This window comes from Centruroides vittatus, unplaced genomic scaffold (assembly GCF_030686945.1).
Source record: "Centruroides vittatus isolate TY-2023 unplaced genomic scaffold, ASM3068694v2 contig_5, whole genome shotgun sequence".
Taxonomy (NCBI): domain Eukaryota; kingdom Metazoa; phylum Arthropoda; class Arachnida; order Scorpiones; family Buthidae; genus Centruroides; species Centruroides vittatus.
In genome coordinates, this window is record NW_027122286.1 from 871,623 (window position 1) to 885,116 (window position 13,494).

Genomic DNA, 13,494 nt, shown 5'->3' on the forward strand with positions numbered 1-13,494 from the left:
TTTATGACAAAATATATTTAGCTACTGAAAATAGCTAAGTTCCGTTTATTAAGGAAAGTATTAAGCTAGTAAATTCAGTTTTTATTGATTCTTAAAATTCTTTTCAAGGTAAGCGTATGAATTTATAATGAATATCATTCCGTGTGAATACAATAATGCATATACAACCTTAAAATATCTGCGATGTATTGATAAATTATTCAAATTTAGCAACACAAGTAAATCTATACGTTTCTATAAAATATTAATTCCATTTATAGAAAGTATTTATAATTCGATTTAATAAGATGTAATCAAACAACATACTTAAAACAAGTGAAACAAGTATTTGGGACAAGACTATGTCTCGGAGACTCACTACTAAGCGGAATCACTTCGACGCTCACGGCGGGTCTCGTTCTCATTCTCCAATCATCTTTGGTATCGCTGGTTTTGAGCGCGATCATTCAAACTTCGCCGTCCACAGCCGCGACCACGACGAAATCCATGATGCATTTTCGGGGAAATTAACCTATCCAATGTTGAAATTTCTCTCCGTTGCATGACGCCCCAAGTTGAATTTTTGTCAATAAGAAAATTTCTTGTTTTTGAAAAAAATAATGGTGGCTATTGTATCGTTCACAATTATTTTTTTATTTTGTACAAACGAAAGATATATATATTAATAAATGTAAAAAGAAAAAATAATTATATTTCGGAAGTTAGTTTTAATATAAAATTATAACGACCCGCCATCTAGTTTCAAAAACGTTCCGATGATGAAACGAGATATCTCCGGTCAATCGGTTAAGGTAAGCACGTGGCGACCAGAAATATGTGGGGAATAACACGTAACAGGTAAATGGGTTTTTTTCAAAGATTCGTTTGTCAAAGTTCGATTTCACAATATTCGTAATTCCAACTTCCCAACGAGCAACGCATGAGCAAATCTCGCACTACTGCCTGTTTGTAGAGAGTGTCGGCATTTTGTATTTTATTTTGACTCGGTTCTCGGTCCCCTGACAACCTACAAATCTGTTTTTTTTTTTTTTTTTTTTTATGCGCGCATGATTTGGGTACCTAATACTCTACCAAATTGCAACTCTTGACATATACTCTTTCATATCTTTAAGCTGGTAACACAGCAGGCAGTACGATTTTATAAACAAGACCTAGTCTTGTCAATTATGTTGTTTGATTACGTTTAATTAACTTTAAATTATAATTTGTATTGCTTAATTGTGAAAATGGCATATAAATAGAATTATACAGCAAAGTAATTTACTTATTATAATAAAATCAATAAATATGGAAATTTTATTTACTGAAAACTGCTTCGATGATACAAATTTTTGGATTGAAATTATTCTAATCTCCTCCTCCTCCTCCCAAAAAAAGGAATAAAAAGAAAAAGAAAATGAGATTTTGCCTCTTCTTCTCTAAATCTTTAAAAATTTTAAGTTTAAGATTCTACTTTAATTGAATTACAGAAACTATATACATAATCTTGATTCTCTTTCTGAACATTATAATATCTACATCTGATAAAGGTTTCATTCTTATTTATTTTATTTTAAAGAAAAACAAAGACATGTGTCCTTAACAGACAAAGTAAACTTAAATTATCAAAATTTTCATGAATATAATGAATATTTTTGTTATAAAAAACAGAGTTATCCTTTTGTCATATGGAATATGAAAATTGAAGTACCTAAAGTAATTGGAGGAGCTGATATTTCTCTTCTAAATATATTAGCAGAAAAGTTACATTTCAGGTATTTTTAAAATATATATTCCCGTAAACAATGTAATAATGGAGTTTCTAAATTATTTACTATAACTTATTATTTACTATAACTTAACTAAATTAACTATAAAATTTAGTATTTGAATACAAATATATTAAATGCTTTAAAAAATCTTTAAAAATTTAAGATCACTGGTTGCAAGCCAATTAAGAAATTAAAAATAAGATAAGCTTTCAATGACTTAAATCAATTAGTCTATATTTTAAATATTATTTAAATTTGAAAATCATTACTTTAAATTTGATTATAATAAATTACTATAGTTTACGAGATATTAGAAATTATTTCTTGATATAGGAATTTTATTCCATAATTGACGAAGGATCACAATAGAGGCTACAGAGAAAGTTTAAAAATTTAGTTTTTCGCATCAAAACACACGATATGTAAATGATAAATTTCTTTTAATAAGTGGTTTTTTTAACGATGCGGCTTAATATATAAAAATAAGAAAAACTTACTTTGATATCATTTCTCTATTAACTTCATTTTAAGAAATGTTTTAAAATTAATTTTAGAAGTTCCATTACTTTATCGTTGTATATGTGTGTATTAATTTTAAAAAAATTTAATTTATGAAGTAAGGTTATATAAAATTATATATAAATTTCAGTTACGAAACAGTTATGCCATTAGAATTACAATATGGAGTAATGGATGAAAATGGAAAGTGGACTGGAATGATTGGAATGGTAGCAAATAATGTCAGTATCATTTCTTTTATAATAATTTCATTTATCTATTAAATATTTAAATACGTGATATACAATAGATTATAATAAATAGTTATAATTTGAAAACTTAAAAAAAACAACAATTTTCTAACTTAAACAGAACATTGCACATAATTACTAGAATTATCATTAAAACATTCAGATGATGAGAGCTTTTCTTTTATTCTTAACCACCTTTAAATGATTAAACTTATGTTGTGAGTGTATTAGTTGATTCCAGAAATTAATAACTGAAAATAATAACTTCATAATAAAATCATCTATAACTGGATCATTTTGAGAACAGTTTAAACATTTTACAGGTGGCTAGATGTCAAAACGTTCTCTAAATCAAGGCCATCATAATGTTTTTACTGTATTTTTAAAATTTAATTTAGGTAATTTTGTGAATGTTTAATGCCGTTTTTACTTTATCTTTTTTGTAACTTTTAGATGATGATGATCGAAATAAAGACTTTTTCCCTAAATTGAACATTTTATTATTAAAAAATCATCACATTTATAAACAAAATATTAATTTAAAAATATGCTTCATTAAATTTTATACAATTCCGGATACAATTCTTACTAGTAAAATCATTTTAAAATATAAAATAAAGTTACTTATAATTAATATTTTTAAGTATTGCTATTTTAAAAATTAATTTATTTAATTAATTATAATTGAATATTTATTACTTTAAAAGCATATATTGTAAAACGATATATGCTTTTATATCAAAATAAAAACGATTTTTTAAAATAATAGTAAGTAATAAATATAAAATAATTCATTCCTCAAAGAATACGATAAACTTATAAAGTTGTTTCGGATTTTAGTAAATTTATTACCTTCAAATCAGTTGCTGTTTCATTTCAAAGTGACGACGTTAATTTTATTAAATCACTTGAAACAGTTTGGGTTAATGTTACCCTAGGTATATAAAATGGCGGCTCGTTTCCGATTCCAGCAATCAGAAGACAGGGAACAGTGGGACGCACGTTCTAATCTAACCTAACCTATTCTAATAATTTGGTTGCTAATAATTATGGTAATTTATTAGAATAGGTTAGGTTGGGTTAGAACGTTGGGTTGGGTTGCGTCCCCGCTGTTCCCTGTCTTCTGATTGCTGGAATCGGAGACGAGCCGCCATTTTATATACCTAGGGTAACATTAATCCATTTTTGAATACGGATTTGAAGTAAATTTTAATTATAAAATGTGAGTTTTTCTCAGAAATATTCGAACACAAATGTTCAGATTGAAAAACATACTAAATTAGTGTGTTTTAAACCTTTTTCTAATAATGGCACCCGCAACTTGCGCCTCTCTATTTCTTTATCAATATAGCGTTAAATGCACCTTTCATATTTTTAGTAATACGTGTAAGAAGTATTATAACGTTGCTCAGCACCTCTGAAATGTTGTGACACGTTGTGGTACCCCAATTGAAAACCACTGCGCTAGACCTATGTCTAAACGTGTCAGCGAATCCAAAAGGGATATGATAACAAAGAGGTTAAGTACTGCATTAGCAGGTAACTGAACATTTTACATGGAGTTGGAACAGTATATATGTGTGTGTGTTTTTCTATAACAGCTAACAAGTAAGAAAAATGAAATAGAGTCTAGGCTAGACATAAATTGGGGTCCTGTCTCTTTCAGAAAATCATAAAAATGTAATGAATAAATCAATAAAACAAATAAAAGTAAACTATGTCCACTTAACGAAAGATACTGTAGTTTACGTCATTTTTAAATCATTTAATTGTTTTTATTAACATTAAATTTTGTAGTCTTCTCTTCCAAGGGCGTCACCAGCCAATGGGCCGGGGGGGGGCAAGATGATATAAATTGATAGAGGATATGAATTGTATGTAGGTAAAATAAAAACGATTCATAAATTTTAAGAAGCTTAAGAAGATTATTTTAATTAAAACATAATCTTCTTGGGTTTTTCGCGCGGGAATTATAAATCGGGCAATAAATGACTTGGCATTTAAATAATTTTTTTCGCATGTATAGGGAGGGGCAACTGCCTCTCTGCCCCCCCTCTGGCGACGCCCTTGTTCTCTTCCATATCAAGGCCAAATGCCTTATTTAAAATTATACCTAAAATTATACACACACTATATATTTGTATAATTTTTATTTATTTGTATATAATTTGTATTCTTATATGTATATCTATATTTTTGTATTTAATTCAAGATTTAATCTAATTTTTTTTTTAAATTTTCCTTCTAGAGAACTGATATAGGACTGCCAAACGCATTTATTACAAATTCCAGATTAAAAGTCATCGATTTTAGTGCTTCTTACATTTATTATTCTTCAAATTTTATTGTTCGTGCTCCAACCCAATTGTCTAAAGCAACTGCAATAATTAGGCCATTCGATAAATATGTAAGGAATACATTTATTATTCTTCGTGTTCAATAAATATTTAAATATAAGTATGCTTCCACAGAATAATGGACTTTACTAATATTTGTTTGCTGATTATATTTATACACGAACATAAACAATGAACTGATACTAAGAATAGGCCTATTCAAAGCGTTCAGCTGTCAGTATAGTTACTGAATGCTTTATTTGGTAGTTTGAATAAAGTTAGAACAATATCTTTCAATAGAACATAACTGAATTGCCGCAAAATTGCTAAATTATTCATTTACAGAAGCTTTGATGTACAGAATATCATTATATTTGAACGTTTTATTATTTTTTGCGTGATACTGCGATGAACCTGACGTGACAACATGAAACTCATGAAAAAAACCTATTCGGAATTTTTAAAATTCTTTAAATCTCTTTTGTTTGCTTAATATTTGTTCAAAATCGTGATTGGTATAAATAAAACTTTTTGAAGAAGTTAATAAAAGTTTTGCTTTTCTATTAAAGTAAAATGTTACAAATATTTCCACAAAAATGAACAATATTTTACTTTCATTACTTTAAAAGGAACTCACAATCATATACGCACGCGCTTATTCATAAAACGTCAATTTTGATATAATACTTAAATAATTGTTTCGTCTATTTAGAAAAGTTTTATATACATTTTTTTAATTTTTTACAGAAATATTATATGCTATTACGCCATCGTCACCTTTTGAGAATATTTAACGCAAAAAACATTTATAAGTCATAATTCTAGTAATTAATATGACATTTTTATAGAGATAATTTGGTTTTTTTTCTTCTAAATACAATATTTCTTATAATTTTCTTTCATTTAATATCTTAATTTTGAAAACTCTTGTGATATGATAAGCAAAGTGGAAAATTAAGACTCTCTGGGGCTTCCTAGGCACAGAAGTCTGAGGAATCCTCAACTTAATTTTGGATTATTCTTATTTTATGATATAAAAGTATATTAGACAATTGAAACGGTAAAATTGCTTTATAAAATTACTAATTTCGCGGCATCTGAGACCCGGGCCTCCTGGACATGTGACTTGAGGGAATCCGACACTTTATAAGCACCTTCGACAAGCATTCCTATTACTGAAATTTCAACTTTTTCGACTAAAAACAATGAATAAATTAAGTAGCAAGACATTTTTACAATGTTATCCTATCTGATGAACTTCATTTCGCGTAACTCTGTGAAGTATCTGTCACAATTAAATCATTTCTCATTTCAGGTTACAGAATAAATGATTGTAGTTCCTATTACTGAACATCGATTTTATTAGTTCAGAAAAATCATCAATCAATAAATTTCTTTTTACAATAATTAAGCAAAACTGATTAAATATATTTTTCATATCACGCCAATAGTAGAGAATATGTTTCATCAAGAGATAAATCAACCGCTTTTTGCAAGGCAAATAAGGGATGAATTAGCTTTATACAAAAAGAGAAACTCATACAGGAACCATTCAGGCGTGACTATTGTATCTATCGTGAGGACTTGACGTTTTCTTACTTGGATTTACAAGTTTAATGTAATTACTGCTGTCATAAGTAATGAAATAATTATATAATTCTTGTAATACAGTATCCTTGGAGTATTTTACGTTTTAGCATCAGAAGTTAATTTTTGAAAGAAAAAAAAAAACGTATATTTTCATACCGGATAAAAAGTTTTAAAACATTATTTCATACCATACAAGACTGATGGAACTAGAATGAAAAGCAAAGCTCTGCGAAAAATATCTAAATAAAGAAAACTTTTAAAAGTTGTGGCATAAGAATACTGAAAGCAGATTTGACAAGAAGACTCAACATGTGAATAAAGTGCACATTACATAGACTACAAGTACGGGAAGTTTTGTATGAAGTGTCACCGTGATAATAAATTAGGAAAATAAGTATCGTCGCGGAAAAAGGCTTCAAGTTTTACTTTGTGCCTTAAAATTGTTGTACCTATAATAATTTGGCTGAACATTTGAGCATTTTTCAGCAATATAAGTGAAGGAATACTGCTCTTGAGTGGTAGACTGATGTCTTATCATTTCAGCTTCCAGTCATTATAATATAGGTAAGGGATGAATCCAACACTGTTACTACTACCTTTTCTTTCTGGAAACTATCCAATAAGATTTCCTGTCTATACTATAAACATTGTACCGCTATATTAGTTATATTTAGATCGAGTGTAAAGAATATAACGCTTTAATGATAGAACTTTTTCATTACAGCATCTTAATTCTCCGGACAATACCATATATTTATGCTAGTTAGTTAATACTTTATTCGATTTTCTTCTAGATGCAACATTTTGAATAATATTTTCGTCTTAACAAAAAACTATATGGAGCTATAATTGTAAAACTTGCACTGAAATATTTTATTAAAAATTTTGTAATGATAAATATTCAAATTTTCAGTAAATGTACATATATATTAATAGATGTATTTTGGAAAAAAATTTGATTTTGATATAATTAATTAAAAATATATTTATTTTTAGTTATGGTTATGGATATTCATAAGTTTAACGATAGTTGATATGGTAATATATGGGATAGTCCATACCGAAGAGAATGAAATTCATCATTACTTATACTTCTCGAAAATTTATTGGTGGATGTTTTCGATATTTATAGGACAAGGTATGTTGTGCATATCATACAAAACTAATTTTTAAATTAAAATTAATGTTTTATAATTACTAATTTAGCTTCAGGCATGGAAAATGCTTTAACAAAGTGTAGATGTATCATAGGGCTTTCCAGACTTTGCTTCGTTGCCTTATTATCTGCTTACAGTGGAATGTTAATTTCTCATTTGTCATTTCCCATTTTTACTGATGTACCTGATAAATTTGAAGAATTAGCAATTAAAGTTGAAAATGGAGAATATGAATGCGGTTCGTTGAAAGGCACAGCAATTGAATCTTTATACACTGTAAGTTCGTTATAATATAATTGTTTTCATAAAGAAGGAATTTTTATATTTATAATTTATTTTTACAGAATTCACAAGAAGGCTTATTAAGAATTTTAGGAAATGTAATGAATAAGAATGAAAATCGATGCGTAAACGTGAAACAAGCCCTTGAAAAAGTCATAAATGAAAAATATGCTTTTGTTCTCGTTAACTACATATTACACTTTATTACTATGAAATCAGGACCAGAAAATTACCATATGTCTCGCGGAATTTTCTCATTTCCTTCAAGTATATCTTTAAGTAGAAATTTTCCGTTGAAGAGGGAATTTCATAAATTGTAAATTTTATTGTTTTTAAATAACTTAATTTTTATTTAAATGTTTTGATTATTTTAAATATAATATTCAATAACAATGTGAGTTTGCGCAAAAGTTTATATATAAAAAAACTAGCTGACCCGGCCACCCGTTGTTGTGGCTCAAAATGTATCTATTATAAATGTATAACACTTCCCCCGTGGGGGGAATTTCAAAAAATCCCTTCTCAGTGTACATTCTCTTGACGTACCCTATTAAAACGCAATCAAAAACGCATCTAAAATAGTATAATAAAAGCCGAGTTCTTCACAGTAAGCCTTAATCCCGTCACTTTTCCCGCTGGGGAATATCGAAAAATCCCTTTTTAGTGTATATTCTGTTGACGTAACCTATTAAAAAGCAATTAAAAACGCAAAAAACCGCACGTAAAATAGTATAATAGAAGCCGAGTTCTTCACGGTAAGCCTTAATCCCGTCCATCTCCCCCCACTGGGGGGAATTTCGACATGTATATTATATAAAAACACGTGCGTATTCGAATGCAACGTTGTGTCAAAATTTCAAAGGAATCGGTAGGAACAAACGAACGTTATATTTTATTTATATAGATAGATAGAAAATGATCTGCTTCAGTCCATTCTCACAGAAAAGCAAACTTAGGTCGTCGGAAGTTAGCGCCATCTGTTGGACATAAAAGCCTTAATCCATATATAAATATATTTTTGAAAGGGGGAAATGGTGTAGGGGTATGAAAAATAGATAGTAGCCGATTCTCAGACCTACTGAATATGCATATAAAATTTGGTAAAAATCGGTAAAGCCGTTTCGGAGGAGTACGGTAACTAAGATTGTGACACGAGAATTTTATATATAAGATGATTATGAAATTTAAAATTAGAAAATTTATAACTAGCAGGAACCAGTCAAAATCGACGGTTTTATTCAATTAAGAGTCAATCAATGAGCTCAGTTAAAATTTGACGTTCTACACAAAAATCATTAGTAAAGTAAATGCAGTAGGTTTTTTTAACTGTTAAAAAAGATATATCACTAGATGACATGCGAGCGCGCTTGCCTCCCGTAGACTTAACATTATACATTTGCCACTCTGCTATGCCTGAACCTTTGCACCTTTCTCAAATCTCTCTTCGGCGGCATCATTTACAGGTTAATACCTGAACCATGTTTGTACCTTCAGCAGTTCTCTTAAAACTGGGCAGTATTTGAGACTTAAGAAATTAATATGTAAAATAGGATATCGAGAGTCACGGCAGGTGGACTTCGTGTCAAGTGAAAGGTCACTGATCGGTTATACTCGTATATACAGGAATCAGAGTTGCCGATTTTTGCGGATCGATTTCTCCGCCCCCAAACATCTAAAGTAATTTGAATATTTCGTTCCAAAGATAATTGTTTTCTTAGGTAAAGTGCAAAATTTCAGATTTTTCTATAAAAGAGTTGCCGAAATATAGGTAATCGAAAAGTGCAAAAATCGCCAAAAAAGCTGTATTTTCTTCTTTTTCTTAATGTCTTCTTGTGTCTAGAAAGCTCAATTTTAACCAAAAAACAATTGAAATCCAAACAAAAATATCCATGTAAAAAAATTGTGCCAAGTAAAAAGTTATGACAATTTGGATACAGTTAATTTTTTTTCTTAGGAATTTTTCTTCGGCAAAGATAAGCATGGCACTTTGAAGCGGAATGAAGAAATCAACAACACAGGTAGAAATCTTGTGGGTACTGCCTCGACGCGTTACTGAACTTTTTGTGTTTAAATTAAAATATTGATTTCTTATGTGCAGACTCACTGAAAAAATAAAATTATAAATTAAGCTTAAGAAAGCTTTAATAACATATATTTTACTAACACTATCTTCAAATTTTTAATTTAGAATTCTTAGAGGCTTTGAAGCTGGAATTACAAATAGATTCTTGGCTATTGAAACAGAAAGGATATTGATCAAAAGAAAAGATCATCCACAAGAAGAACTGGAACATCAAATTGTAATTGAAGATCTCATCGGTGCTTTTATATTGTTAACGATTGGATATATATTTGCTATTTTATGTTTTACTTTGGAATTATTTCATGAACGCCTCGCTAACGTTAATATAAGATGTGATGGAAACTTTCTTAATTAATTACGACTAAACATAAAGTTAAAGGAAATCGCGTAATTCTGAAAAATTCTTATAACTGTAAATATCGTTTTTACTTTAGACTCAATTATTTATGATGAATGAGAAAAGGGTTGTTCTGTATCCTGTTAACGAAACATGCAAATTTTCAAAAAAACAAACAAAAAAAAACATGGAAAGAACAATGCATATAACTATAGTAGAAGTTTGTTCGTGCTGTACCCACGGGATCGGAATGATGTCGGATTATCGAAAATCTCGGATTACCAATCGAATTTGTAGTTTCGAAAAATACAAGTTATATGCGATCTGAATGTATGATCATTATGTACCAAAGTACAGTACATAATGCTCATACATTCAAATCGCATATATCTACAGAAAATTTGAAAACCACTGGGCTAATGCTGTATACTTCAAATTTGTTTCCATATGCTCTTTAATCAGTCCAAACTAATAGTGAAGAGTATATTTAAAAACTGAAAGGAAAGAAGAAAAAAGCCATTAATAAACACGTTATTGCTAGTATCTTTAGAGCACTTAGTGTGCAAACAAATTCCGATATGCGGAATTCTAGTGTGAGGATAGTAGGCGCTAATTCAAGGAAATTCTTAACACCTTTACTACCAACAAATGTTCGAAAAGTATAACAATCGAGTGTTAAATTAAACAACCTATTGTTAAAGGAGGAGGAAGTCAACCGTGAAACAAGTAAATAGAAGGAATCGTACAAGTTTCGAGCCTAATATAATCATGACAGCTCCATATAACGACATAGAAATGTCGTCGATGGCTCACCTATGACCCAACATCTGCCAAAATCAACTTTCGCCTTCAACAACACTCAATCACCTGATGGATTTTTCCAGGCCAAAACGAATATAAAGACAAAGCACCCGCATTTCGAACATAGAGAGCTCTATTCGTCAGCCCCTCGTCGGCCATACCTGTGGAGTGGACATCTCCAGCCCAAGGCACCAGCCTCACCACAGCTCTGCAAGGCGGACAGCTACCAGCCTCGCCATACCGAGCATATAGACCCAGGTCTCATACTCCAGAGGGGCTCCAACTCAACGTATCCCAGAACGGACACTCTCCCAGAAGCAACCGACACAGCTTTCCGACACTACGAGAGGTCAACGAATCTGGTACACACCAGACGTAAAATTCTTAAAGAATTGTAAACTCTCTCTCAAGCTACATAGTTCTAAGTAGAATTCGTATCGGTAGAATCGCACGCGAGCGCCTACTCCGTCGTTTAGTCGTTTGTATCCTTAGTTGTATATTCTGTAGTTCTTTGTACGCTTAGATTTAAATAGTTATATTAAATTTTTATTATATTTGTTAACCTGGCTGCCTGTCGTTAATTTAATCGAATAATGGACACCCTATAAACGTACTCACCGACCACCCCACTCGATAATTAGCCTTCCTATTCAGCCACCAGTGACCCCCGTGAGCGGGTTTTGCCAACTGGTCGCGGACTAAGCGGTCTAAAGAGAACTCCTCTTTGCCCCCGGCTCCTCACACTAATAAACCAAATTATTATCGAACAGTTCCGGATTATAGGGCGCCAGATTAACTAACGAATAATGAATATCAAGCTGGTAATAAATTGGAAATTTCAGCATAGTGTATCATTTCCTTATTTTTGCTTTTGTCCAATAACCTGCAAAACAGATGTGTAAGAGAGATTTGTGATAACCTAATGACTCATCCATAAGCAATTTTGGCATCCCGATTAATCCACTCTCGATGATCTTGTTTAGTCAAAAATATACTGAGTTGGGTATAATTTTTGTAAACAATACAATAACATATTCCTTACATTATATAAATTTTATCGTAATAAATTGCAAGCGATATGAGCAATTATTATATTTTATTAAATTCTTACTGTGTAAATTCATTTTTATTAAATTTTAATTGAAAAAAAATTTAACATCTGAGTCTAATTTAAGACTTTTCATATTTCTACGAACATTATTCAATTTTGGTAAATTAAATTTATTCCGAAATGATTGCTTCTACTTTTTAAATTTTTTGTTCTATAAATTCAAAATCCAAATTAATTTTTTGGTGAATACTTTAGTGTTATCTCGTTTTATTTTGGGCAATTCATTTTTTCGGAATCTTCACATTCATCCTTTTTGTGTTCACATCTGTCCCTTTCAAAAGCTGGGCTACCGTCCAATTTTTCAGATTGAAAACACGCGTGTTGTTGTGCCTCTTTGCATTCGTTTTTATCATCCTTGCAGAAGTTTTCTTCGCAGAAATATCCCTCTGTGGAAGTTGAACCACAAAATTCATCACATTTTAGCTTTATTGGTTGGGGACATTCTTCGTTTCCACACGACATAAAATGCTCCTCATGTTGTTCTTTACTTTCTTTTTTATCATTCTCACATTCTTGTTTACATTCGATTTTCTCTTTTCTGCATTCATCGTTTTCTTTATCGTTTTCTGGATTCTGTTTCATGAGTTTTCCTTCTTTTTTGTGATTGTTTGCATTCCAGAGGAACATTTTGCTTGATGCGAAGAGATTTTCTGTCGAATGTTTGACAAAAATGGATGAATGTTATTATTAAGAAATAAAAAGGGGTTTATTGTTGTTGGCATAATAGGCCAAACGTTAGTTTTTATAATTAGGATCTGATATATTTAAATACTTTTACACTCTTAGTTCTGAGAAAACGGGCATCGTTTTAAATAATATAGCCGAAAAAAATTTTACATCGAACAAAAAAAATTTTTATAATAATTATTTAATAACGGTTATTTATGAACTAAATTAGTTTTCTATATGTAAAACATTTTTTTTTACAGTACATTGAAAATTGTTGTATTTTATTTTTGTTCTAGAAGTATTGTTTCTAAATGAAACAGGTTTTTTACAATTTTGTTAAATTAAATTTTAATCTTTGTATAATTCAGCATAAAAAAGTCTACGATAGGAAAAGTTTACACAGATGACAACAGACGTTTTAAGCATATACTAATCGAAATATTGGTAGATAGAGCGAAAGGTGCTGATAATGCACATTATATGCTAATAATATTATATCAACACAGTTAAATTAAAAAACTGATTGTTGCTATTTGAGAGTTAAATTGATCCATAAATCAATTGGATGATCAAAGTGGAAAAAAATGAGGAGAAATGAAGTGTAATAAAAATAATCCAGTTTAGAGAA

General features: G+C 30.0%; 1 protein-coding gene across 1 annotated transcript; it reads left to right on the plus strand.

Annotated features, from left to right (window-relative positions):
* Positions 1-1,647: 1,647 nt before the first annotated feature.
* LOC136978168 (probable glutamate receptor) lies at positions 1,648-10,321 on the plus strand. Its single transcript, XM_067273819.1, has 7 exons — positions 1,648-1,754; positions 2,401-2,491; positions 4,749-4,907; positions 7,423-7,564; positions 7,633-7,859; positions 7,928-8,181; positions 10,054-10,321. The coding sequence occupies exons 1-7, from the start codon at positions 1,675-1,677 to the stop codon at positions 10,301-10,303; spliced, it is 1,203 nt and encodes a 400-aa protein (XP_067129920.1). The 5' UTR covers positions 1,648-1,674; the 3' UTR covers positions 10,304-10,321.
* The last annotated feature ends 3,173 nt before the right edge of the window (positions 10,322-13,494 follow it).